The sequence below is a fragment of the Dendrobates tinctorius genome, unplaced genomic scaffold, assembly GCF_039654945.1.
Source record: "Dendrobates tinctorius isolate UK_male_01 unplaced genomic scaffold, ASM3965494v1 ptg000008l, whole genome shotgun sequence".
Taxonomy (NCBI): Eukaryota; Metazoa; Chordata; class Amphibia; order Anura; family Dendrobatidae; genus Dendrobates; species Dendrobates tinctorius.
Genome location: NW_027361676.1, coordinates 53,559,535 through 53,584,525, shown reverse-complemented (window position 1 = coordinate 53,584,525; position 24,991 = coordinate 53,559,535). Strand labels below are relative to the sequence as shown.

The following is a 24,991-nucleotide window of genomic DNA, read 5'->3' as shown; positions in this document are numbered from 1 at the left end:
CTGGGTTTTGGCCGTTGCAGCTGAAAAGAGGAAATCGGAGAAACCAGGGGAAGAGTCTTGAGGAGATCATTTGCATATTCCCAGTGCCTTCTGGGATAAGTGAAGAGTCTCCGCGAGCTCAACGATCACTGGGTTTTGGCCGTTGCAGCTGAAAAGAGGAAATCGGAGAAACCAGGGGAAGAGTCTTGAGGAGATCATTTGCATATTCCCAGTGCCTTCTGGGATAAGTGAAGAGTCTCCGCGAGCTCAACGATCACTGGGTTTTGGCCGTTGCAGCTGAAAAGAGGAAATCGGAGAAACCAGGGGAAGAGTCTTGAGGAGATCATTTGCATATTCCCAGTGCCTTCTGGGATAAGTGAAGAGTCTCCGCGAGCTCAACGATCACTGGGTTTTGGCCGTTGCAGCTGAAAAGAGGAAATCGGAGAAACCAGGGGAAGAGTCTTGAGGAGATCATTTGCATATTCCCAGTGCCTTCTGGGATAAGTGAAGAGTCTCCGCGAGCTCAACGATCACTGGGTTTTGGCCGTTGCAGCTGAAAAGAGGAAATCGGAGAAACCAGGGGAAGAGTCTTGAGGAGATCATTTGCATATTCCCAGTGCCTTCTGGGATAAGTGAAGAGTCTCCGCGAGCTCAACGATCACTGGGTTTTGGCCGTTGCAGCTGAAAAGAGGAAATCGGAGAAACCAGGGGAAGAGTCTTGAGGAGATCATTTGCATATTCCAAGTGCCTTCTGGGATAAGTGAAGAGTCTCCGCGAGCTCAACGATCACTGGGTTTTGGCCGTTGCAGCTGAAAAGAGGAAATCGGAGAAACCAGGGGAAGAGTCTTGAGGAGATCATTTGCATATTCCAAGTGCCTTCTGGGATAAGTGAAGAGTCTCCGCGAGCTCAACGATCACTGGGTTTTGGCCGTTGCAGCTGAAAAGAGGAAATCGGAGAAACCGCGCGCCGACTCATCTTTCATCTTTTTAAGAAATCTCAAGATGGAAGAGTCCAGGAGCCATTTGGTGAGCTGCATTTCTTGCTACATGTTCACAGATTTACCAGTGGAAAAGCCAAACTTCACATGCCACAAATGCAAGCTTGTGACCCTGTTGGAGGAAAAGTTGCAAAATCTCGAAGAGAGGTTAGCTACGTTGAAGATCATTAAGGAAGGTGAAGAGTTCTTGGACAGAGCAGAATTATCTCTTCATGTTACAGAAAGAGAAGAAATTCGAAGTGCACCTGAAGAAACAGAGGAATGGAGACATGTGACCCAGAGAAGCAGGAGGATCAGGAGGCAGTCAGCACCCATACTGCTCAGAAACCAGTACCAGGCTCTCACGCAGGAAAACGATGAAGAAATACATCAGGATAAGACTTTGCCAACAAACAGCAACCTTGTACGCCTTCAGAGTCCTCCTGGATGGAGAAAGAAAAATGTTGTGAAGAAGAAACGGAGAGTGGTGGTCATGGGGGATTCCCTGTTGAGAGGAACAGAGGCCGCTATCTGCAGACCGGATATAACTTCAAGAGAAATGTGCTGTCTTCCAGGTGCAAAAATTAAAGATGTGTCTGACAGGATATCAGGACTCTTCAGACCTACAGATGACTACCCATTCCTGCTACTACATGTGGGGACAAATGACACCGCAAGAAACGACCTGGAAACCATATGCAGAGACTTTGAAGACTTAGGCAAGAAAGTGAAAGAACTGGGAGCGCAGGTGGTCTTCTCTTCCATCCTCCCAGTGGATGGCCATGGAACAAGGAGGTGGAATAAGATTCTGCAGGTGAACAACTGGCTACGTCGATGGTGCCGTCAGCAACGATTTGGATTTCTGGATCACGGAGTGAACTACTTATACGATGGACTACTTGCTAGAGATGGGGTGCACCTTACGAAGACTGGAAAGCAGGTATTTGGAAGTCGCCTTGCTACACTTGTAAGGAGAGCTTTAAACTAGAACAACATGGGAAGGGAAGCAAAAGACCAGAAAAAGCCATACACCTGACAAATGCTACTGAGAACTCTGCTATTAGAAGTGGAAAGGAAGAACAAAGACAAAAGAATCTAATTAAAAAAAATATTGGAGAAAGAGAAACCAATCACAAACTAAAATGTTTCTATACTAATGCACAAAGCATGGGCAACAAACAAGGAGAATTGGAACTACTAACACAGGAAAAGAAATATGATGTCATTGGAATCACTGAAACTTGGTGGGACAATACACATGATTGGAATACAAGACTAGAAGGATACAACTTATTTGCAAGAAACAGACTTGATAAACGAGGAGGGGGTGTCGCATTGTATGTTAGAAATGCGTATATCTGCACAGAGATTGAAGCTTCAGAGACTGGGAGTTCTGTGGAAACTGTTTGGGTAAGAATACAAGGACAGAACAATGGAAAGGACACCATTGTAGGCATTTACTACAGGCCGCCTGTGCAAGCTGAAGATATGGATGAACTCTTTATGCATCAAATGGCCAAGTTCTCCAAAAAATATGACATAGTTGTCATGGGAGATTTCAACTATCCAGACATTTGTTGGGAATCTCTCTCAGGCAAAACTAACAGGTCAAGGAAATTCTTATCCTCTCTTGCTGACAACTTTATCTTCCAAAAGGTAAAGGAGAAAACAAGGGGAACTGCTACCTTGGATCTAATCCTTATAAACAGGGAGGAAATGGTTGAGGAGGTAAAAGTGGCTGGGACCCTAGGAGGTAGCGACCATGCTATTTTAGAATTTTGGATAACTAGAGGCGGAAGACCTGTGAAGACTCAGACGTCAAGGTTAGATTTCAGAAAGGCAGATTTTAAGGGATTCAGAAAGAGAATTGGAGGGATCCAATGGCTGGATATCCTTAAAGACAAAAATGTCCAGGAAGGATGGGAAATCTTGAAAAATGAAATTCTTAAAGCACAGTTGTTAACAATTCCGAAAAGAGGGAAGAATAGGAAGCATTTAAGGAAACCAGGATGGATGAACACAGAACTTAAGCACATGCTAAAAAGGAAGCAAAAAATGTTTATAAAATGGAAAGAAGGAGGCATATCTAAAGAAGAATATAATGCTGTCTGCAGAACCTGCAAGGCACAAATCAGATTATCTAAAGCTGAAAATGAATTGAGGCTTGCAAGAGATGTCAAAAGCAATAATAAAGGATTTTGGGGATATGTCAAAAGTAAAAGAAAAGTCAAAGATGCTATAGGATTTTTACAGGATGAAAATGATGAAATGGTAAGACAGGATGTTGAGAAGGCTGAACTTTTAAATTCCTATTTTGCATCTGTTTTCTCTCAGAAAGGAAATGTAACATCAACTGTTATTCACTGTCCTATTAAGGGAATAGAAGAATCCAGGATATCTATAAACAGAAAGATAGTGAGGAAACACTTAGCTAACCTAAATGTATTCAAGTCTCCAGGTCCAGATGAAATACACCCCAGAGTACTGAAGGAGATAGCAGAAGAAATTTTTGAACCCCTCTCCATAATCTTTGAAAATTCTTGGAGAACAGGAGAAGTGCCAGAAGACTGGAGAAGAGCAAATGTTGTTCCTATCTTCAAAAAGGGGAAGAAGGTGGACCCAGGCAACTATAGGCCGGTGAGTCTGACTTCTATACCAGGAAAGATCTTTGAACAAATTATTAAACAACATGTATGTCAATACCTGGATAAGAATGAAGTGATTAAACAGAGTCAGCATGGGTTTGTAACTAATAAGTCATGTCAGACTAATTTAATTTCCTTCTATGATGGTATTACTGATTGGGTGGATCAAGGAAATGCTGTAGATATAGTATATCTTGACTTCAGCAAAGCATTTGACAAAGTCTCTCATACAATCCTTATTGAAAAAATGACTAAGTATGGAATGGACAAGGCAACTGTTAGGTGGATTCATAACTGGCTTAGTGATCGGACCCAAAGAGTGGTCGTAAATGGCTGCACATCCAGTTGGAAGAATGTCTCAAGTGGGGTACCACAGGGCTCTGTCCTGGGCCCTGTATTGTTCAACATCTTTATCAACGATTTAGATGAAGGAATTGAGGGTAAACTGATTAAATTTGCTGATGACACAAAGCTAGGAGGGATAGCTAATACTAGAGAAGAGAGAGAGAGGATTCAAAAAGATTTAAATAAACTGGAGAAGTGGGCAGCAACTAACAGAATGGTTTTTAACAGGGAGAAATGCAAAGTACTACATCTGGGCAATAAAAATGAAAAAAGCATATATAGAATGGGAGGAATAGGGCTAAGTGACAGCACATGTGAAAAAGACTTGGGTATACTAATAGATCACAGACTGAATATGAGTCAACAGTGTGATGCAGCAGCAAAAAAGGCAAATGCAATTCTAGGATGTATTAACAGAAGCATACAGTCTAGATCACGTGAAGTAATTATTTCCCTCTACTCCTCTTTGGTCAGACCTCATCTGGAATATTGTGTCCAATTTTGGGCACCACATTTTAAAAAAGACATCAACAAACTGGAGCAAGTTCAGAAAAGAGCGACCAGAATGGTGACCGGTCTGCAAACCCTGTCTTATGAGGAAAGGTTGCAGGATTTGGGAATGTTTAGTTTGCAAAAGAGAAGACTGAGAGGAGACTTAATAGCTGTCTACAAATATCTAAAGGGCTGTCACATTGTAGAAGGATCAACTTTATTCTCATTTGCGCAAGGAAAGACTAGAAGCAATGGGATGAAGCTGAATGGGAGGAGACACAGATTAGATATTAGAAAAAACTTTTTGACAGTTAGAGTGATCAATGAGTGGAACAGGCTGCCACGAGAAGTGGTGAGTTCTCCTTCAATGGAAGTCTTCAAACAGAGGCTGGACAGACATCTAACTGGGATGATTTAGCGAATCCTGCTTTGAGCAGGGGGTTGGACCAGATGGCCCAGGAGGTCCCTTCCAACTCTACGATTCTACGATTCTACGATTCAGAGCAGACCCCAAAGGAATAGATAGCCCCCAAACATATATTGTTGGTGAGACAAGATGAAAACACAAATGCAGGTAGGAAAATAGGCTGAGCAAACGATGGGGCCCAAACTAACTAGACAGGACAGGAAGGGGAAGGCACTGTCTGCAATCACACAAAAAACCCTGCAAAAAATGCCCAACACATCTGATAGAAAAAATACTGAAGTCACTTGACTTCGCCCACTATATCAGCACTCTGGTATATTCTGAAAGCAGAGCAAAGAGAGGCCAATCTAGTAAGGGACAAAAACAAACTGGCACAAACAGTAACATAAGGATGGAAATTCAGCACAGCCCCAGCCGGGGCTGGCTGACCACACAAAACTGAAATAGACAAAACCAAATCAAATGTAAACAATAGCAAAAGAACACTTAGCTTGAGCATGCAGGGACTGAGCTGGAAACTAAGACCTCAGGAAGCAGGAAAAAATAACCAGCAGGGAGAGAGGGAGTCGGCTGTCTTAAATCCAGTCAGAAACTCCAAATGTCCAATCATCCTCCTCATTATCAGGTGGCAGGCCTCTGTTAATTAGATCAGCTCCATTACCTCCTGTAACCACCAGAGGGAGCCCGGAAAGAGAAGTCGCGACCCCTCTGTCAATATAACCAGCTCCACTACCTTCACTAGTAACCAGAGGTAGGCCAGAAAGTGAATTCACAACAGGGGTCAATATGACAGAAAATACCAAAAAGTGACACCATTCTAAAAACTGCACTCCCGAAGGTGAGCAAAACCACATTCACTAAGTTTATTAACCCTTCAGATGTTTCACGAGAACTAAAGCAACTTGGAATGAAAAAAATAACATTTAACTTTTTGCACAAAAAAATTACTTTAGACCCTAGGTTTTTTATTTTCACAAGAGTATCAGGAGAAAATTGACCACAAAGTTTGTTGTGCAATTTCAGCTGAGTACGCTGATACCCTGTATGTGGGAGAAAGCCACTGTTTGGGAACATGTCAGGGTTCTGAAGGGAGGGAGCACCGTTTGACTTTTTAAACTCAAAATTGGCTGGAATCGATGGCAGGCATCATGTCACATTTGGAGACCCCTGATGTGCCTAAGCAGTGGAAACCCCCAATTCTATCTCAAACCCTAACCCCAACAAAACCCTAACCATAATCCTAACTCTAACCACAACCATAACCCCAACACAACCATAAGCCTAACCACAACACTAATCCTAACCACAACAACACCCTAACCCCAACACCACCCTAACCCCAACACAACTGTAACCCCAGCACAACCGTAACCCCAACTATAACACCAACACAACCCTAACCCCGACACAACCCTAGCCCCAACCCTAACTCTAGCCACAACCCTAACCCTAGCTCTAAACCCAACCCCAACAGCAAAGAATGGAAAAAACAAAAGGGGTTTGATTTACAATTTTTTTATTTTGATCACTGTGATAGAGTCTATCACAGTGATCAAATTGAACCAATATGAAAAATCTCCTATTGGTGCTGGGTACCGGCCTGCAGATCTCGGCAGGCACACTGTGCATGCACCCACCATTTTCTTCAAGGAAGATGACGCAAAGGCCTGGGGGATGGAGCAGGAGGGTCTGGGGATGACAGAGATACTTTTTGGGATTGGGGGACCCCATTTCTCTCTCCTCTCGTATGCTAAATCAATCAGAGGAGAGAGAAAGGAACTGAAAATCTGACTTTTTTTTCCCATCACTGTTATTCAGTGAATAACGGCAATCACGAGACTGGGGACAGTAAAAACCAACCCGAATCATGTTCTCCGGGGTCCAATTTCCACATTTATGGGGTGCTATACCCCTATTTCTCAGCGCCGTTAAAAACCGGCACTGAGTAATAAGGCCCCTTATCAGCGGTCATTAAGGGGTTAAAGAAAAATCACAAAATGTTTTTTTTCAACACAGGTATCAATTTAATTAGCATTACAGTGCCATTACAGCCATGTTTTTACTTTACACTGCCAAAGTGTGTTGACATGGTCTCTTTAAGACTTTCTAATGACCACATTTTTTCATGTCCTGATATGTTAACTAAGACAGGGTATATTTATTTTTTCTCATAATTGTATATCAATTCATTCATGTGCATCTCTCTGACTGCCATAGGAGCCAGTGCGCTTGTAACCTATTACAGGTTCCATTTTAAATTCTGTTGTCAGAGATTGACAGTGATGTTTAATACCAGTGACCAGAGATCAGCTCTGACTGCAGCTGTTTGACACAAATGCTGGCTATTTAACATAGTTGGCATCAGACATATGTGGAAAGAGCTCAGATGCTGAGCCCTCTACACACATTGGCAATCTGCATTAAGTGTTAAAAAACTCAGCATGTAAAGTGCAGTCAAAAGTTTGGACATACCTATTCATGTAATGGTTTTCCTTGTTCTTATGGAAATGTGCACATTGTAGATTCTGACTGAAGACAGCTAAACTGTGATGGAATACATATGGAAAAAAAGAGTAAAGAAACAAGTGTAAAACAAACCAGAATGTGTGTTATTAAACTTTACATTCATCAAAGTATCCATCTTTTAATCAGATGACAGTTTTACACACCCTTGGCAATCTCTTAGCTTCATCAATAAGTCACCTGGAATGGCTTTCTAAAGGGCCCGTCACACTAAGCGAGATCGCTAGCGATATGGCTAAAGCATCACCGATTTTGTGACACAGCAGCGATATTGCTAGCGATATCGCTATGTGTGATACTTACCTCCAACCGGCTCCCCCGCTGGTTATTGCTGATCGCGCGAGAACGTCCTGGGCCGTTTATCGTCGCTTCCTGCTGGGTTTCTTGCTGGCGCCGACGAGCGACGCGTGGACGCGGGCGGGAGGACGTCTTCATTGCTGCATCTGACAGGTAAGTAACGACCGCCGACCGCTGCTATGTCGTTGGTGAGATCTGCCAGTTTGGCAGCTCACTAGCGACCATTTAGCGATGCACCAGCGATCCTGACCGGGTCGTATCGTTGTCGGGATTGCTGGTGCATCGCTAAATGTGACGGTACCTTAACAGTCTTGAAAGCGTTCCAATAGGTGCTGAGCACTTGTTGCCTACTTTCTTATTTCTGCTGTCCAAATTACAGCATGAGTTGATATCAGGTGATGGTGGAGGAAATGTCATCTGATGAAGCACTCCTTGCTTTTCTTTTTTGGCTTCAATTCCCATATATGGTTAGAAGGTGTGTTTGGGGTCATTGTCTTTTGTAATACAAATGATGGTCCCATTAAGTGCAAAATGATGCATGTCATTGCAGAATGTGATGCGATACATGCTTGGTAAGGGTATGTTGATTTTGGAATTACTTACAACAATGTCACTAGCACCATCACACCTCCCCCTATATGCTTCATGGTGGGCATCACACATGAAGAAACCATCTACTCTTTTTTCTGGGTCTCACAAAAACTTAGTGATTGGTGCCAAAAATCTAAAATGTTGGTTCATCAGGAAACAATTCAGATTTTGACTGATCTAATGTCCAGTCCTTATGTTGCTAGGCCCAAACAAGTCTCTTCTTCTAATAGTCCTCACTTGTCACTTTGTGAGCAGCAGGCCTTTATGATTCAATTTCTCCAGCATGCTCTGGACAGTAGATGTTGGGATGTACCTGCTACTTGAAGTCTTTGATTTACAGATGGGTGGAATGATCCACATAGGATTGATTTTTGAAATAAATTTTCTGAAACTCGCAGGCCCTTGAGAATTCGAAAGCTCAGCAACTCAATTCATGAGCATTGGCAAAAAAAACTATTCTTATTTCACACACTGCTGAATTCTGAAAATGTGTGCTAATGACGTGAGGTATGGCCACAGATTCCCCATAATGTCCAGCAGCTATCACTTCAAAGTAGTACAGCCAAACAGGGAGTTTGCACCCAGATTTTATAGATGCTGGCTATGCTGATGGCAGCATCTCTTTCTTGGTAACTACATCCCTAAGTGAAAATAGCCAAATTATGCCTAACTAATCATTTTCCCTGTCCAGTGTCATGTGATTCATCAGTGTTACAAGATCTCAGGTATAAATGGGAAGCAGGTGTGTTACATTTGGTGTTAACGCTCTCTCATACTGGTCACAGGAAGTTCAACATGGCACCTCATTGCAACAAACTCTCTGAGAGCTGAAAAAAAGATATTGTTAGTCAAAAATTATTACATTCTCCGTGGAACAACTAAACACAACCTGAATGAAATGTCAGAATGGTCAAATCTGCATAGCACTTCATGCTGAAAGGAAAAAGTAATTCATTGTACGTGCATTGGTGAGACAGATACAGTACAGCCATGTTACTTGTATTTGATTATAAAGGGAAACCAGAAATGCAGATTTGAACAGAATCTACGAACAATGGTTGGTTTTACATTGGACTCATAAAACAATGAATATTCAGTATTTGCTTGTTCTCTGAAAAAGTCACCATAAGGTGCATATAACCAAAAGGAAGTTTCCAAGAAAAAGCCATTCCAGCATCTCAATAAATTTTCATTTTTCTTTATTGTTAATGTCATGGGTTTACCATGACAGCGAGGAGCCAGAAGACCACAGTGTCTGATTTCTTCTACTCCTGCACTGATTAGATGCACTTCACCTTCATATTAAACGGTATGACTTTCTTTTAGCAATGCAGCTGTTAATCTGCTCAGTTGAGAGTTGTGCACTGTTAGCCACTCCTATCTCCTATATAATCTGGGACCTAGCTAGCAATCATTGTCAAAGCTAGCTTTTATTGCAAGGCTAGTGGTTGTTTGGTGGTTGTTGTTGGTGGTTATTGTTGGAGAAGATGCTTAGTGGATTTATCTGTGACTGTTGCTAGGTTTTGAGTGTGTGAAAATTCCTTTCTTCTCCTAATTTGATTTAACCACATCATCCACTCCCCGATGCATTGCTCTGTTTTATGTGTGAGTATATTTGTATATTTAGTATTTTTGTTATCTCTGTTCGTATTACCTTGTTAGTCTGGTTGGAGTATTATGGTACGCTACTACTCCCCTCTTCCCTGGGTGGGGGAAGAATAAAGACTGAGGGCAGATTCAGGAACTAAGGCATGGTACGTGGCCCCAGCGTCTTCACCATCAGTCGTAGTCCAGGGAACAGGGCGAGCTAGGGCTGTAGGGACAGGTAAGGAGGCCCAGGTCACTGGACACCTGACAACAAAGTCATGACAGTTAATCATTTAAAAACATTGTACAGTGGTCCACACGTTCTTATGTGCTTCAAGCACAAGTCATTCTTAGTCATAGAATATGTCATAGAATATGACTAAGAGCGACTTGTATTCAAAACATGCTGTACCACATTTTAAATGACTGACAATAAAAAAATTTCTAATGAACTTTAATGAAATTTTCTTGAAAATATTTCCAAAGTTGAATTCAACAAAGTTTTTTTCCAAGCACTCTGCAAAAGAAGGGAAATTTGCCAGTCAAAGGAAAGGAGAAAACTAAACTCCATAAATGGTGAAATAATCTGTGTTAATTAAAAGGAAGTGCAGAGAGTCAATTTTTATATTGAGCCTATTTTATATACTGTATGTCTCTGCATCTAGCGTGGGGTCTGACACCGATGGAAATTTAGTATAAAACACTGAAGAACATATTGGTGTCATATAAGATATGATGGATAAGGAATTCTTCTCTTTTCTAACTAGTGTAAAGTATAGACAGAAATTATTGTATATGATTTTCATTAGCATCAGGTGCACTTGAAAATAGTGACTACATTTATTTTTAATGACTTGCTGAAATATTTGCTAATTTTAATCAAATTCCTATTTTATCTTCTAGTTTGGTTGCAACTAAGGAAACAGACAGTGCCCGATCCCGTAGTTCACCAATGTCACCATCTGATTTTCTGGACAAACTCATGGGTAGAACATCTGGTTATGATGCTAGAATAAGACCTAACTTCAAAGGTAATATATTTTTAAATTTAGCAGACATAAAAGAAATTCACCGGTACTGCTGTATGTAGAATGTTGATGAATGTTGACACTGGCTTTCAAACTTCTTCCAGGTGCCTACATCGGCTTGTGCCACAAATGTTATTAAAGGGATTGTCTAGAGCTTTCCATTTTACTATGGGTTTATATACAAACAGGCAGGTAGTTGCTAACAGAAGCAACAACCTGCTTGTTCTACCCGGCGTGGGCATAGAATGGTCACCAACTGCTCCTGGTGGGAGATTCAGCTGCTCGACATCAAAAGAGCAGCTCTTCTTTTTCCGGGATGCTCTCTCAACAGGATGTGGCTGCTGACACCATTCATCTCCCTGCAGTTAGACAAGTGGAAACCAGCTGTCAATCAACATGGCAATGACAATCACACCCCGTCAGCATAGCAGAGCGGAAGAGAAAAGATGTTAGTGGAAGCCTCTAAATCATTGGCAGGAACATTCTGTGGCCACTCTATATCTGAAGAGATTGGCACCAGACACAATAGGTTGGTAGTAAAATAATTAAATAGTCCTCAATAACCCCTTTAACATGCAGATTATTGAATGGCTTTGGTGATGCTATACTACTGTTTGCCAGAAGTCCATCCTACATTCCAAAAGCAAAAAAGAGAGACAATAGCGTGACTTAACAAAATCAGTTGCCTTTATTATTCACACACTATACTGCACAGTAGTCAAAGGAGAAATATCCCATGACCTTTGCTTTTTTCATACTGAAATAAGTTTTTTATTCATTTCATTGCCAAAGAAATCATAAAAGCAGTCAAACCAAAACATGAACAATAATCTTACAATATTTGAGGAAGTTTTCTGCTAGTTTTGGTAAGTTTATAATACAAAATCTTTAAGACAGAAAGCATTATATATTACGCAGTCCTAGGCCTATGTAACCTGACCACTAAAGGCAATAGCCATGTAAAAACACCCACCAGGAATTTATAAATGCAAAAATGGAGTAAAACGATCCACCAACAGAGTATAAAGAAAGATAATTTATTTAACAAAATACATAAAAGGCACATCAGAATAACAATAAAAGTATCATATCAATGACAGAGCTATTAAAGACAAAAGGATTGGGTGCAACGAGAAAAGTCAAGTGCAACACCCCAGGTACAGTGTAGTCAAGGAGAGACTATTAAGAGGATGTGTATGTTATATAAAGTGACAGTGCATCAAGTCCATAACAAAAAAATCAGACAGACTCATGCAGCTGTGTCAATGCAAGTAAGACAAATAGTACCTGTATCATACACCAAACACAATATTGAGACATATATGCATTGACTACAGCAGCATGAGTATCATAAATGGTAGTTGCTCTTACCCATACCTCTCCTGTGGTGTCGTACACATGGTCTCAACTCACATTTCACGTGGGCTTCCTCAGGGGGCTGTTGTGGAGTTGTGTGTCCCTAATACCCAATATAAACCCCTCTGCCAGGTGTTGGACATATCACTGACAACGGCACATGTGGCCGATAATGAGCCCCAGCAGTGGCGCCACCCCGGGTGCCATGATGGCGGTGCAGGTCATGGGAAATGCCCAATGAAGTCACGGACCTGCACGCATCTTACACCAGTGCCGGAAGCAATTCTTCGGTCATCGCTCGCATAGGAGACATGCGCACCAGCGATGGTCCATGTCATTCGGCTGCCACAAGGTACCACCCCTTTCTCCTAGGAGTGTTGCATATCAAACTCAGATGTTTAAGGGCAAAGGACCAGATATAATCATGAACAGTTGGCTTGTACAGCAAGAATATTATGAAAGACAATTGCCTCCAGAAAAAGCAGAATCTTGTATATATTGCACAATCGCCGCCCTGCAAAAAGCTAGATAAAGATGTTAATACAGCGAAGTGAATAGAAATGAAGACTACAAGTGGTATATATATATTTATATATTCATAAAAAATATAGACAGATAGATAGATAGATAGATAGATAAAAAATACAAGACAGAATACATGTATAGAACCAAAAAGATATATGAAAAGTGTACACAAATTACATTATAAATCATCCCACATAATGTAGGGGATGTCCCCACAAATCCACACACATATTGTGGGGATTTAGAAAGTGCTGACAGTGCAAGTGCATAGTATTATAAATAAAATAATGATGTGTTGATGCGCCACTCCATCCCGCATATTACGAAAACATCACAGAATAAAGACAAGTGAACAGCAGTGAAATAATGTGCTGTATAATTCACCGGTGGCTTGGAAGCTGAAAAGTTGCACATGTCCATGATTGGGGGATGGATTTTTTCAAAGTTGCCAAAGGAAAGAGATTGTTATAAAAATAAGAGATGATTCCAGCAATAGAATATTATCACCACTAAACAGAATAGAATATGTTGGGCTCTAACCACTGAGAACAATTGTCAAAGCTGAGAACAGACATCTCCTATTTGAATGGAGGGATGGTCAAGTATGCACACTGATGGTCCATTGATTCTCTGTGGGACTGTGAGCATTGTACTATATCTCAATCTTTTCTATAAAATTGTATTTTGATTTTAATGTTTGGAGTAACATTAGAAGATTCTTGATGAAATGTATAGTATGATTTTTTCTTTCATTATTATTAATGCAGTTCGTTTGCCAGTTATGCTGAATTTCCCCGAAAAATTCAACTTGCGGTGATTAAATTTGATACAAATTGCAATTCTGGAAACCTTTTAATTGCTCAGAAAATACATGTATAACACTTTTAGTATGAAGAGAGACTCGTTTTGTTTCAATATGATCTGTACCATCCACTTACTCGGTTCATCTTGATATGGAATCCAACTCTGCCAAAGAAACTGCCTATCCTGGGCCTTGCTGTACTCCATTATGACATGTTGGTCCCTGAAAATAATCTGAGTACTGGCCACCATCATTTGATAACACATTCCAACAAAATAAAATTGTCTTAGTGTTACGCCTGTTCCTTGGTTTTTTAGTGCTGATTAAGATAAAATTATTTGTGTACATTTAGAGAGTTATTCTTTTTCTTGGTCAACAAAATGGCTACACAAGGTATCATTGCTTTTCATGCCTTTGGGATAGTAAAGCAAAAAAAAAAAACATTAGGCAAGAAAAGATTGGCCTCCAAGGGAATATATTGTGGTTGAAGGACAAAATATGAACAAAGAACCTTTGGTAGCATGAGATAAAATTATACTACTGCCACTAAGTATAAAGGCCCTGTTACACGCAACAATATTGTGAACAATATCGTTGCAACGTCACCAGTTTGGTGACACTGCAGCAATGTCGAAACGACATTGTTGCGTGTTACACGTAGCAACGATCAACGATCAGTTGGCTGATTGTTAATGGTTGCCTAATGGTCTGGGCCATAAATCTATCGTTGGTCTCCCGCTGGGCAGCACACGTCGCTGCATGTGACATCGAGAGACCATACAGCACACGCTGGGAGCTGGTATCCAGGGTAAACAGCGGGTATCTAAATGCCATGCGGCGCTCACTGGTCCTGATCGGGTATCCAGGGTAAACAGCGGGTAACTAAGGCCGCGCGGCACTTAGATACCCACTGTTTACCCTGGATACCAGCGTGCTAGCTGGTCCTGATCACTGTTGAGTCTGCCTATGTGACAGCTCACCAGCGATCAGCTATGTCCCAGCGATCCCATCCATGTTGGATCATTGGTGGGATCGCTGGGGCATTGAAGCATGTAACGGGGCCCTAAAACTAGACCTGATGAATCTAATGGTAAAAGCTTTGAAAAAAGATGATTCATGCATTGAAGACATACAGTGCCTTGCAAAAGTATTCATCTCCCTTGGCTTTTTACCTATTTTGTAACATTGCAATCCGATTTGTGAATGATGAATCAGCACTAAATTGTTTAAGTTGTTGAAGTGAGAAAAATATAGGTATAAATTAAATTTATGGGATCAAATAATAAAAATGTGGCATGTGCATATCTATTCATCCCTTCTGCGATGAAGCACCTTAACATTTCTGGTGTAAGCAATTAATTTCATAAGTCATATTCCTAGTGAAGGAAGTCCACCTGTATACAATCTAATTGTCACATGGTCTGTCAGTATGTACACAACTTTTCTGAAAGGCTAAACAGGCTTTCACACCAATAATCAAGAGGCATTGCTAACCAAACATCATCACAAAGATCAAGGAAATCTCTAAACAAGTCATGTAGAAAGTTGTTGAGAAGTACAAGGAAGGGATGAGTATAAAAAAAAATCCCAATCTATAGTAATCCCCCAGAGCACCATCAAATCCATTATCATCAAATGGAAAGAATATGGTGCCACAACAAAACTTCCAAGAGAGGGCCACCAAAACCTTCAGCCCTGGCAAGGAGGACATTAATCAGAGAGTCAGCACAAAAACCAAAGGTAACCCTGAAGGAGAAGTAGTGTTCCCAACTAGAGATTAGAGTACCTGTCCACATGACCACAATATGTCGTACACTCCATATAGGTGGACTTTGTAGAAGAGTGTGCGTAGAAAAGCATTTACTTACACAAAAAAAACTGTAAGGCTCATGTTTAGTTTACTAACAGACAAGTGGGAAACTCCTCAAATATATGGAGGAAGGTGCTGTGTTCAGATGAGACCATATTTGAACTTTTTGGCCACCTAGTAAAACACTATGTCTGGCACCAAACCAACACATAGGGACTTATCCAAAGTGACTTGCAGCTATTATTGTTGTAAAATGAGGCTCTACAAAATACTGATTTTAGGCACCTGACCTATTTGTTGCTTGCTTCATAACAAAAAGAAAACCGAATGTTCACAGTTGTAGGCATGTTCTTTACATGAACTGAGGCAAACCCCAAAAAACTGTGAAATTTCAGGTCGCAAGTCACTGTAGTGCAAAAACAGAAGCAGGAAGTTTTGATGGTCCACAGATGAGACAACTTGATTGACCCACATTGCATATCATCAATGAATGAAATTGAATCATGTGCCTGGTATTCTTTTGTTCTTGTGAAAAACTTTATTGGCAGCAAGAATTCAGACAACTACACACAGTTAGTAGAGGATATTTGCTTTCATTTCAACAGGCTTGGTATTAACATGAGTGCTGAAGTCCATTATCTGCTCAGTTATTTAGGGTCAGTTTAAACTGACTGTCTCTAATGGCCCTTTTACATTTGGCGATGCACCAGCGATCCGACCAGCGATCACCTTTCACACACAGCAATCCTGACGTCCTCCCGCCCGCCTCCACGCGTCGCTCGTCGTCACAGCAGGAAGTCTCAGCAGGAAGCGCCCGACGAGAAATGGAGCCGGACATTCTCGCGCGATCAGCGATGGACAGCGGGGGAGCCGGTCGCTGGTAAGTATCACACATAGCGATATCGCTAGCAATATCGCTATAACGTCACAAAACCGGTGACGTTTTAGCAATATTGCTAGCGATATCGCTTAGTGTAAAACCCCCTTTAGAACAAAATGACCACTAATCAGCAAACTTTTACAGATTAGTGGTTGTTTGAATGACTGCTTACAAAGGCTAACCAAAGCAAATGACATACACTGAGCAATCTCCAGTAGATTGGTCAGTGACATTGTTCATGGTGCTGTGAGTCCTGTCTACACAGGATGTCTCACCTTCAAGAATAATGATCTTTTATGATGCACAAAAGATCATTTAAGGTCAGTTTATTTTCACAGCAAGAGTTTTAACAACACTTCTTCACAATTATCTTGAAGTGCAAATGCCCATTTAGATCTCTTACCAGATAACCTTGTTCACTTAAAGGGAACCTGTGACCTGTTTTGGCTGCTATATGATGCAGCCACTGCCTTTCATGGCTTATTTACAGTACAGCATTCTATAATGCTAAAGATAAGCCCCCGATCCGACTTGCAAGAGAAGAAAAATAAGTTTTATGATACTCACTTGGGGGAGGTCCGGTCCGATGGGTGTTGCGGGACCTGGTCCATCGTCTCCCATCTTCTTGCAATGCCCCCCTCTTGCTTGCTTCATGGCCCCCTGGCATCATGCTCCTGTACAGGTGCTTCTCTGCCCTGTTGAGGGCAGAGCAAATTCCTGCAGTAAGCAGGCACTGGGCCTCTCTGACCTTTACCAGCACCTACGCACTGCAGTACTTTGTTCCGCCCTCAACAGGGAATATAAGTATGCCTGCACAAGAGCACGATGTTGGGGAGCCATGAAGCAAGCAGGTGGCAGCACAAGAAGTTGGGAGGCGCCAGACCAGGACCTGCAACACCCCTCAGACCGGACCGCCCCCTGGGTGAGTATAATAAAACTTATTTTTCTTCTCTTGCAGGTCGGATCGGGGAATTATCTACAGCATTGTAGAATTCTGTAGATAAGCCCTGAAAGGCAGAGGCCATAACTTGTATCGGCCAAACCTGATGACAGTTTTGCTTTAAGCAACGAGCAAGGTGAAATATTTCGCTAAGACATAAAAACAATGGAAGCCAGACACCAAGAAAGATGGTATGCAGATGTGGCAGAGTATTGTAGTGTTGTTGGTATCTTATGCAGGATTGTTCTAACGGAACCCACTCTCAGAAGTTTTATAATAGGAGCTTCTTGTGTTTCAAATGACTGCAAAGCTTCTAACATAAATCTGTGCTTTTGGTTGAAATAAGTAGATTTTCATGTAGTTCACTTTTCTATTAATGTTTAATATTTTCCCTTCATGCCTAAAAGATATTAATTTAAACACTACATTCAAATACCCTTAGTTATTGTGGGAGAGCAGAGTGAAGAGTGGTATATGGCATATGTTTGTACATCAAAAACTAGAGCTGATAGGGGAAAACTGTTGCCATTGTTAGTGAGCCAGTCAAATACACCCAGAAACAGGTCTAACATTTGAGGCACCAAAATATGTGTTGGCCACATAGAGTGTGTGATATCATAGCTGCAGGTTATTATGGAGTGACCATACCAAATATCATTAGCCTGCTCTTCATTGCTTCAGCCATTTGTGAAATGGTCCTGTTGTCCAGTGCATGTTTTTTTTTTAGATTTTTGCAAATCAGATCTCAAAGTGATCGAAAGCAGTATGTTTCATCATGTCTAAATTGTATACCTTTTTAATTAATTTGATGAAAAGAAAAGTTTATTCTGGACACACCCTCTGCAATTCCTCTTTGAGTTGAAACCAAAATCAACAAGAGTGAACCTATGTTTACTATTAAAAACAAGTTGGAAAAAACAATATTTTTTTTAGTAGAAACATATTCATAAGAAGAAAGATGTTTTACATATATTAAATGTATACAACTTAATATAGACAAACGTACCGTAAGTTCATGAATTGCACGTTTGCATACATCACAATTATAAACATCAGATGCTTACGTCGTACATCTGCAGAAGTACAAGTGTGAACATAGTCTTAGTATTTGTCTGTTTAAAATGAATCTAGTTATGCTTTTATACTGCCTTCATGACATTTTATAGAATTTTGTTCAGATAATCCAGAAATATGTTTATTGTGTTTTAGAACTGAATATACTAGAAAAAAAGAAACTTGTACACATCAGCTCACCGTATGCTAATAAACTAGGAAAAGTGCGGTGAGGCATTTATTCACTGAGGCTAGTCCATGTTCAGTAGCTAAAGGTCAGTGGTCTAATGTGTATGAAGGTGCGAGCCGACGGATGGATGAAGGAGATATCGCCAATTTTCAACTGACAATTGCATTATTCTCCCATAGATAAGCCACTGGCTGACATGTCAGTAGGCAAACAAATAAAGTTGCACTCTGTACTGCGATAGCATGTAAATATGAAATATTTGAAATATGAATAGCATTACTGCTAAAGATAATAAGAAAAATGGAGATACTTAGCACATAATTTGGCCAATTCATGTGTGCCCAGCAGCCAACGACAAGGCGATTTCTGGTTTTCTGGGAACCTATGTGCCTAGTGTGATCACTTCTCTAAAGCTGAAACCTAAATTTATGGGTAGGTGTGAGGGACTGCTGCATCCTGCTAGTGCATTTGTCATTTGACAAGGTGTTGGTGAGGCTATTTTTCATGATTTTTTTTTAGTTTTCCTGTGTTAGCTGTTTTTAAATTAGTGTTAGGACTCGCAAGTTAATGGGGACCCTTGGTGTTGGGTTGCGAGCTTATCTGTTTTGGCCAAAATATTAACCAATACCTCATTTAATGTATTTATCATATGCATTATTTTTTCATCTTTTTATTGCACTTTTTATCATTTTTTGCAGGATGCAGCTAGGCCCCTTTATGTTGGCTAGGTTTTGTGTGTGGTGCATATATAGTGCTGGACAGCCCGACTGCTAATACTATGGGCGTAATCAATAGGCTGTTATCCAGACACTTTGCATCACAACTGTGTGACTAGCATCCTATGCGTCCTATGCAAGCATTATCTGTGTGCATTTTTTCTACTAGGCAGCCAACCCCTCCATTATATAGGTGAGTGGGTGGTTGTTCTCATCTGTAGAGTGCACCTGTGCTGCTCCAGCCTTTATCAGTAGGGACCTGCTGCATCCCGCTAGAGCATTTGTCATTTGACAAGGTTTTTGGTGAGGCTATTTTTCACGGTGTTTTTTTTAGGTGTGAATACCTCTCAAGCTAAATCCTGACTTTATGGGTAGGTAGGATCCTGCTGCCATTTAAATCCGTCACAGGCTGGAGGGTGGAGTGCTCAGTTAGAGAGCTAATATGCAAATAGCAAAAAACTGACTGGCACTTCCAAATCATTTGGAACTGCCAGTCTGTTTTTTTTGTTATATGTCAGTAGGCAAAATACTCATAGATAACACATGAGCGCTTTGCCGGAAAAGCATTCTTGTGTATGGTACAGTCATTGTTTGGCCAACAGCCGTGTATAGCCAGCATGAAAGCATCAAGAGACCTGTCAGGTTCCCCTTGAAAAATTTGGCATAAGCTCCAGTGGATCAAGAGAAAATGACATGGAATACATTATTGTCTGCATTATACTAAAGTAACAGAATGTTGCTCTGCAAATCCAGACTAAAATACAAGTATTGATATTGGACTACACGATTCATGGATTAATAATTCCATTGAGTGTTTGTTAGTAAACATTTCCAGCATCAGGAAATAAGAACTGCCCACTAGCTAGGGTTTTTTAATTACTTGCTTATCCCGGAAGGTCCTAGATGTTTTAAATAAATTGCCCAATTAAATATAACAACATAATTTCCATTTTAGAACATTTTATGAGGACAGTTAAGTAAGCTATGCAATCTTCAGCCGCACAAATGACCATAGTATGAAAGTCAATTGACTCTGAGGTTTCATAATAAAGCTCTGAAAATAATGCTGCCGTTGTCACCACTGCTAATATCTTCTATAATCTCTGAGCATCACAATATTACTGCAGTCACTTCTTTTATTGCTTTGTCCTCATGCATATTAAATAGCTCAGCAATAAAATTCACTTTCCTCGATTGCTAGAAATAGGGCAAGCAAAGGATTGGAATATATTCCATCTCTTTTGCAAGTTTACAGACACTCCCTGACAATCCAATTTACTTTATGAAAATGTTTCCCCATTTGGAAACCAGTAAATAGCTTGATTAAGGGATCCAGAAAACCCAATACATTGCTACAATATAAAAGATATGCCTATAGCGTTTTGATATGAAAGTGAAGTGTTATATGAAATGCATTTTAATCATACCCCCTACTAAAGAATTTATCAATTTTTTCATTACTTTGTGATCTTTGGACAGTAAGTGGTCAGCCCAACCGGAACACACACCAGTGCCGTCAGAATAGAGTTTTATATCACAATAGGCAATGCCTGTGTTTCTAGCTACTAATCTGTTATGATGATGTCATAATATTGTTTGTCTTTTATTCATATGTTTTGGTTAAAATTGATGTCACACAAATCAATATCATGTAGCTATGTCACATTTGTGCAGTGAGCCCACAAGTGAATCTCTTATCACATAATGGTGAAAATGTATCAATTTCATCCACATTTTAGATACAAAGTTGCAAACTTAAAGTAAACAGTCTTAGGCTAGGTTCAGATTTGCGTTCAGGAGGGCTGCGGATGGCTGCCTACTTCCTCTTTTCTTCCTCACTGAAGCTTTGCCTATGCTCCGCCTACTTCTCTATGTGTCCTGCGTTTCCCTGCATACCTATCTTTAACATTGGGTACGCAGGGACATGCGTTGTATATGGATGCGTCCACATGCGGCAATTTGATGTGTGTGGCGACAGCATGGAAACGCAAAATTTTACCGCGTTGGATGCAGGCATGGCGCCACCACCCACCAACGGGCTTCCATAGAAATGGGTCCTCTTTACTTTATGGCTCACATACCATTATCTACCACCGATACAGTTTTATGACCTTTTTTCTACCCCTTCATGGGATGTCTCATTAGGCTCTACACATATCTACCCCATTAACGCCAATGAGATTCTCTACTCAATCCTTTTGCCTAACAGGCGATGGTGAACAGCATAAAAACAGTGTTAAAAATGCCCTCCTACTGTACACAACAGATTTATGTAGCACTCATAAAAAGGAGAAGCTTCTTATATGTATAGGGAATGCTACTTGGGTGTGTCAGAAGGCAAAACAGGAAGTGTTTCCATTGAAACGTCCATGTTGGTTTATTGCTGCTTCATAAGCCATTCATAAGCAAAGGAAACATAAACAGACTTCAGTGAAAGCAAAACAAAGAAAACAGTTGGACAAAGTCCCTTGTCAGCCAGTCCTGGTCGCACAGGCTGGATAGCATCCAGTACACTGGCTCAGTCTGGATATCACACACAGGAGGCATTCTCCCTCCACAGACAGCCATGTGCCAGACAACAGACTCAATTTTAACAGTTTAACCACACCCAGATTTGAGGTATTTGGGAAGCCAGAGACACCCATCTCTCAGACTTCCCATAAAACCTGACCCAGATACACAAAACAATCCTCTTATTGCTATGTGCTCTAGAACAATACCCCAGGATTACATCACAGAAGACAACCATCTCTATGATTCATACAACTAGCTCTCTGGTAGCTGCATTCCATCAATTAATTGAGGATAAGGGAGATAATCTAGCACTATTCAGGCCTATAATTTACTCTACCTTTCCAAAGAGGTTGGCACACTAGGATTGGATTATGGCATCCCCGCTCATCGTCAGCTAACCCTCAATGACTCTTATGCAGCCTAAATATGTAACATACAAAAATGAATAAATTATTGTGAAGACAAGAAAGGAATATTCATCACACCAGGTCTACATACCCAGGACCATTAAGATGGACACAGACAGAATATCTTTGCTCTGACTGGCCATCAGAGGATGAATATATAATCAGTCTATATGTATACGAGGGGAAAAAAATGGTAACAGATTACAGTGCTTCAATTGCTATACACAGCCAATGCTCTTCCCTTCATTCTCAGATGCAGCATAGATAAACATATTTTCGGTGATGCTAAGACCTTTAATGTTTAAAATAATCTCCCCCAACAAGGTTCTTAAGCTATGGGAGACCCATCAACATACAATATAAACAATAGTCATAATGCTTATGACACATAAATTCTGCTTATAAATTCCACGTGTATATGAATGATACTTATCATGCTTTGACATTCGTATACTAATTCCCAACTCTCAATGTGCTCCCCCCTTTTGTTCTAGGAGTTATTCAGGAAATAAGTTTCTAAAGCACATATAGTGCAGCCCTCATAGCCTGGAACGCACTGACACACACTCATAATCTCAACCTGTGATCCATCTCTTCTAGGTCAAGTACATCACATGTCAGGCTCGAAAATGGTGTCTAGCCCATTTCCTCATTCAAACATAATAAGCAGTAATCATCCTCTCTCCAAACAAAGTAAACCGTTACGGATATGCAACTCAGGACTAGGACAGAAGGGGGAGAAGTTGACCCTGCACTAGGACTAGGCTGAAGCGCTACGATGGAGTGGGCGACCTATTCCTTGTGAATAGACCCACCGATGTTTCCTAGCCTAAACTCAAACGAAGACCTAAAGGTAGGGGGAAGGGTATCCCTGAAACAAACTAGGGACTGGGAACAAATACCAGGTAAACTCCTAGTAAGAAAATAGAAGAAGCTGCAGAAATGAAAGGAAAACCAAAAAACAAAGCAGGCCAAACTAGAGATACCAGAACTGCACGACATCAAACACAAAACACCATCAAAGCTCCTAGACAGAACTCTAGCGGATTAACACTGTAGTCCAGCAAGGACTGGGAAGCAGGTGCTGGGTAATAAAGGGTGATACAATCACCTGACCTCAGACAAACCCAGCACCAGGAGAAAAAGTCCAGCAACCAGAACACCTCAACAAGATGGCGGATGGACAAAACTAAATAGATTCTAACATAAACACACTATAGTCTCAATATTAAGTCACTTGGTTGTATCGAAGTGAGACTTAAAAGTCCGTGGGAGATGATGTCACTAAGGAATGCTAGGCCACTTGTAAGATCTGATGCTGAGTACAACAAAAGGTGGCAGTGTCATGATGAGACTGACCCTGCGAGGCGTGACCCGCCGACCGGTCAGTCACAAAACCAACAGAGACAAACAAGGGGACACCGGGGACACAATTACAATGGTGGGCCCTGCAATAGGGAATGGGGAAATGGACACCTCCTGCGCTCTCCTAAGGAAGTGCCCTGGACTCTCCTCACATTCCCTACACAGGTTCTTTCAACCTGTTGCTGACCAGGATACCTAGGTCCCTCACTTGCCCTGCACCTATCCATTACTAGGGAACTGGCAAGTGCGGACACTGGTCCCACAGCTGTACTAATAAGACAATGAGGAAAATAACAGACAGGGAAAAATAAACAACACTTAGCTTGCTCTGCAGTCATGCACTGGACTGCAGAGTAAGGCACTCGAACACCGGTTCCAGCAGGAAAACCACTGCTCCAGATCTGCTGCAAACACCACTGCTCAAGATAGCTTCTCTCTTCAGAATGATTGGCTTCCAAATGAGCTGTATTACCAACAGTGAGCTGCAGCAGCAGGTGACCTTATAAAGAGAGGTGGGAGTGGCACCCACCTGCATAGATAATTAATTAAAATGCCGTAACTCCAGTGGCCACCGGGGGAAAACCCATCAGCAGGCTAACTAAAGTTTTAGTAACACCAGCGACAACCGGGGCAAAAACTGACTTTAACCCCCGATGGCCAGAAAGGAAAAAAGTTTAAATGTGAGCAGGCCAAGCTGACAGATCCAAAAATGATTGTGACAGGCAGCCATGGGTAAAGGAGTAAGGCTTGGCACTATTGCACTGCCAGTGCCATAATGCTCACTCCTTGTAGGCCATAAGCCTATGGACTACAAAGTGACTCAACTGTACTTGTGTCTTGTTGAAACCAATACGATTCAAAGTAGTGCACGTATGGAGAACTGTTATGATTGAGTCACCGTAGGAGGCAAAAACAAAAATGCTAGCTAAGTCCAGAAAACCAGAGAGGTTGGCAGCTATCGGATTGCAGACCCCTGATCCTATCACAACAACTAACAGTAGCCGTGGGGAGTTCCTACGATGCCCTAGACCCCTCGATCACAGCCGGAGAATTAAATAGGCCTAAAGCAAGAAAGGGGAAATCTAAACTGCCCCAGAGCAGACCCCAAAGCAATAGGCAGCCCCCAACATATAATGACGGTGAAGCAAGATGAAAACACTAACACAGACAGAAAGATAGACTGAGCAAAGACGGGGCCAAAAACTACCTAGATAGGAAAGGACAGGAAGGCTGCTGTCTGCAATCCGTGAAAAACCCTATGAAAATAAGAGCCAACAGACTGACAGTGAAAAAGGCCCTGAAGACGCTAGGCTTCAAAAAAGCTATGTCAGTACTCAGGAATATTCTGAAGACAGAGCAAACGGCAAAAGGAGATTCAGCTCATCCCAGCAGGGAAAGGCAGAATCCAGAAAAGCAAGGAAAACAAACACAAAACACAAATGCAAACAGGCAAAGCAGAAACTTAGCTTTAGGGAAGCAGGAATCAGACTGGTGTCCCAGGAGTCCACAGAGAAATCACCCGCAGGGCAGGAGGGCGTCGGC

At 41.3% G+C, this 24,991-nt stretch overlaps 1 protein-coding gene across 3 annotated transcripts in view; it reads left to right on the top strand.

Annotated features, from left to right (window-relative positions):
• GLRA3 (glycine receptor alpha 3) overlaps positions 1–24,991 on the top strand; it is a 419,963-nt gene that overhangs the window by 62,933 nt on the left and 332,039 nt on the right. For all 3 annotated transcript variants that reach the window (XM_073577590.1, XM_073577598.1, XM_073577603.1), the window contains exon 2: positions 10,767–10,894. In XM_073577590.1, coding sequence (XP_073433691.1) covers positions 10,767–10,894 — 128 coding nt within the window. The remainder of the gene's footprint in view (positions 1–10,766; positions 10,895–24,991) is intronic.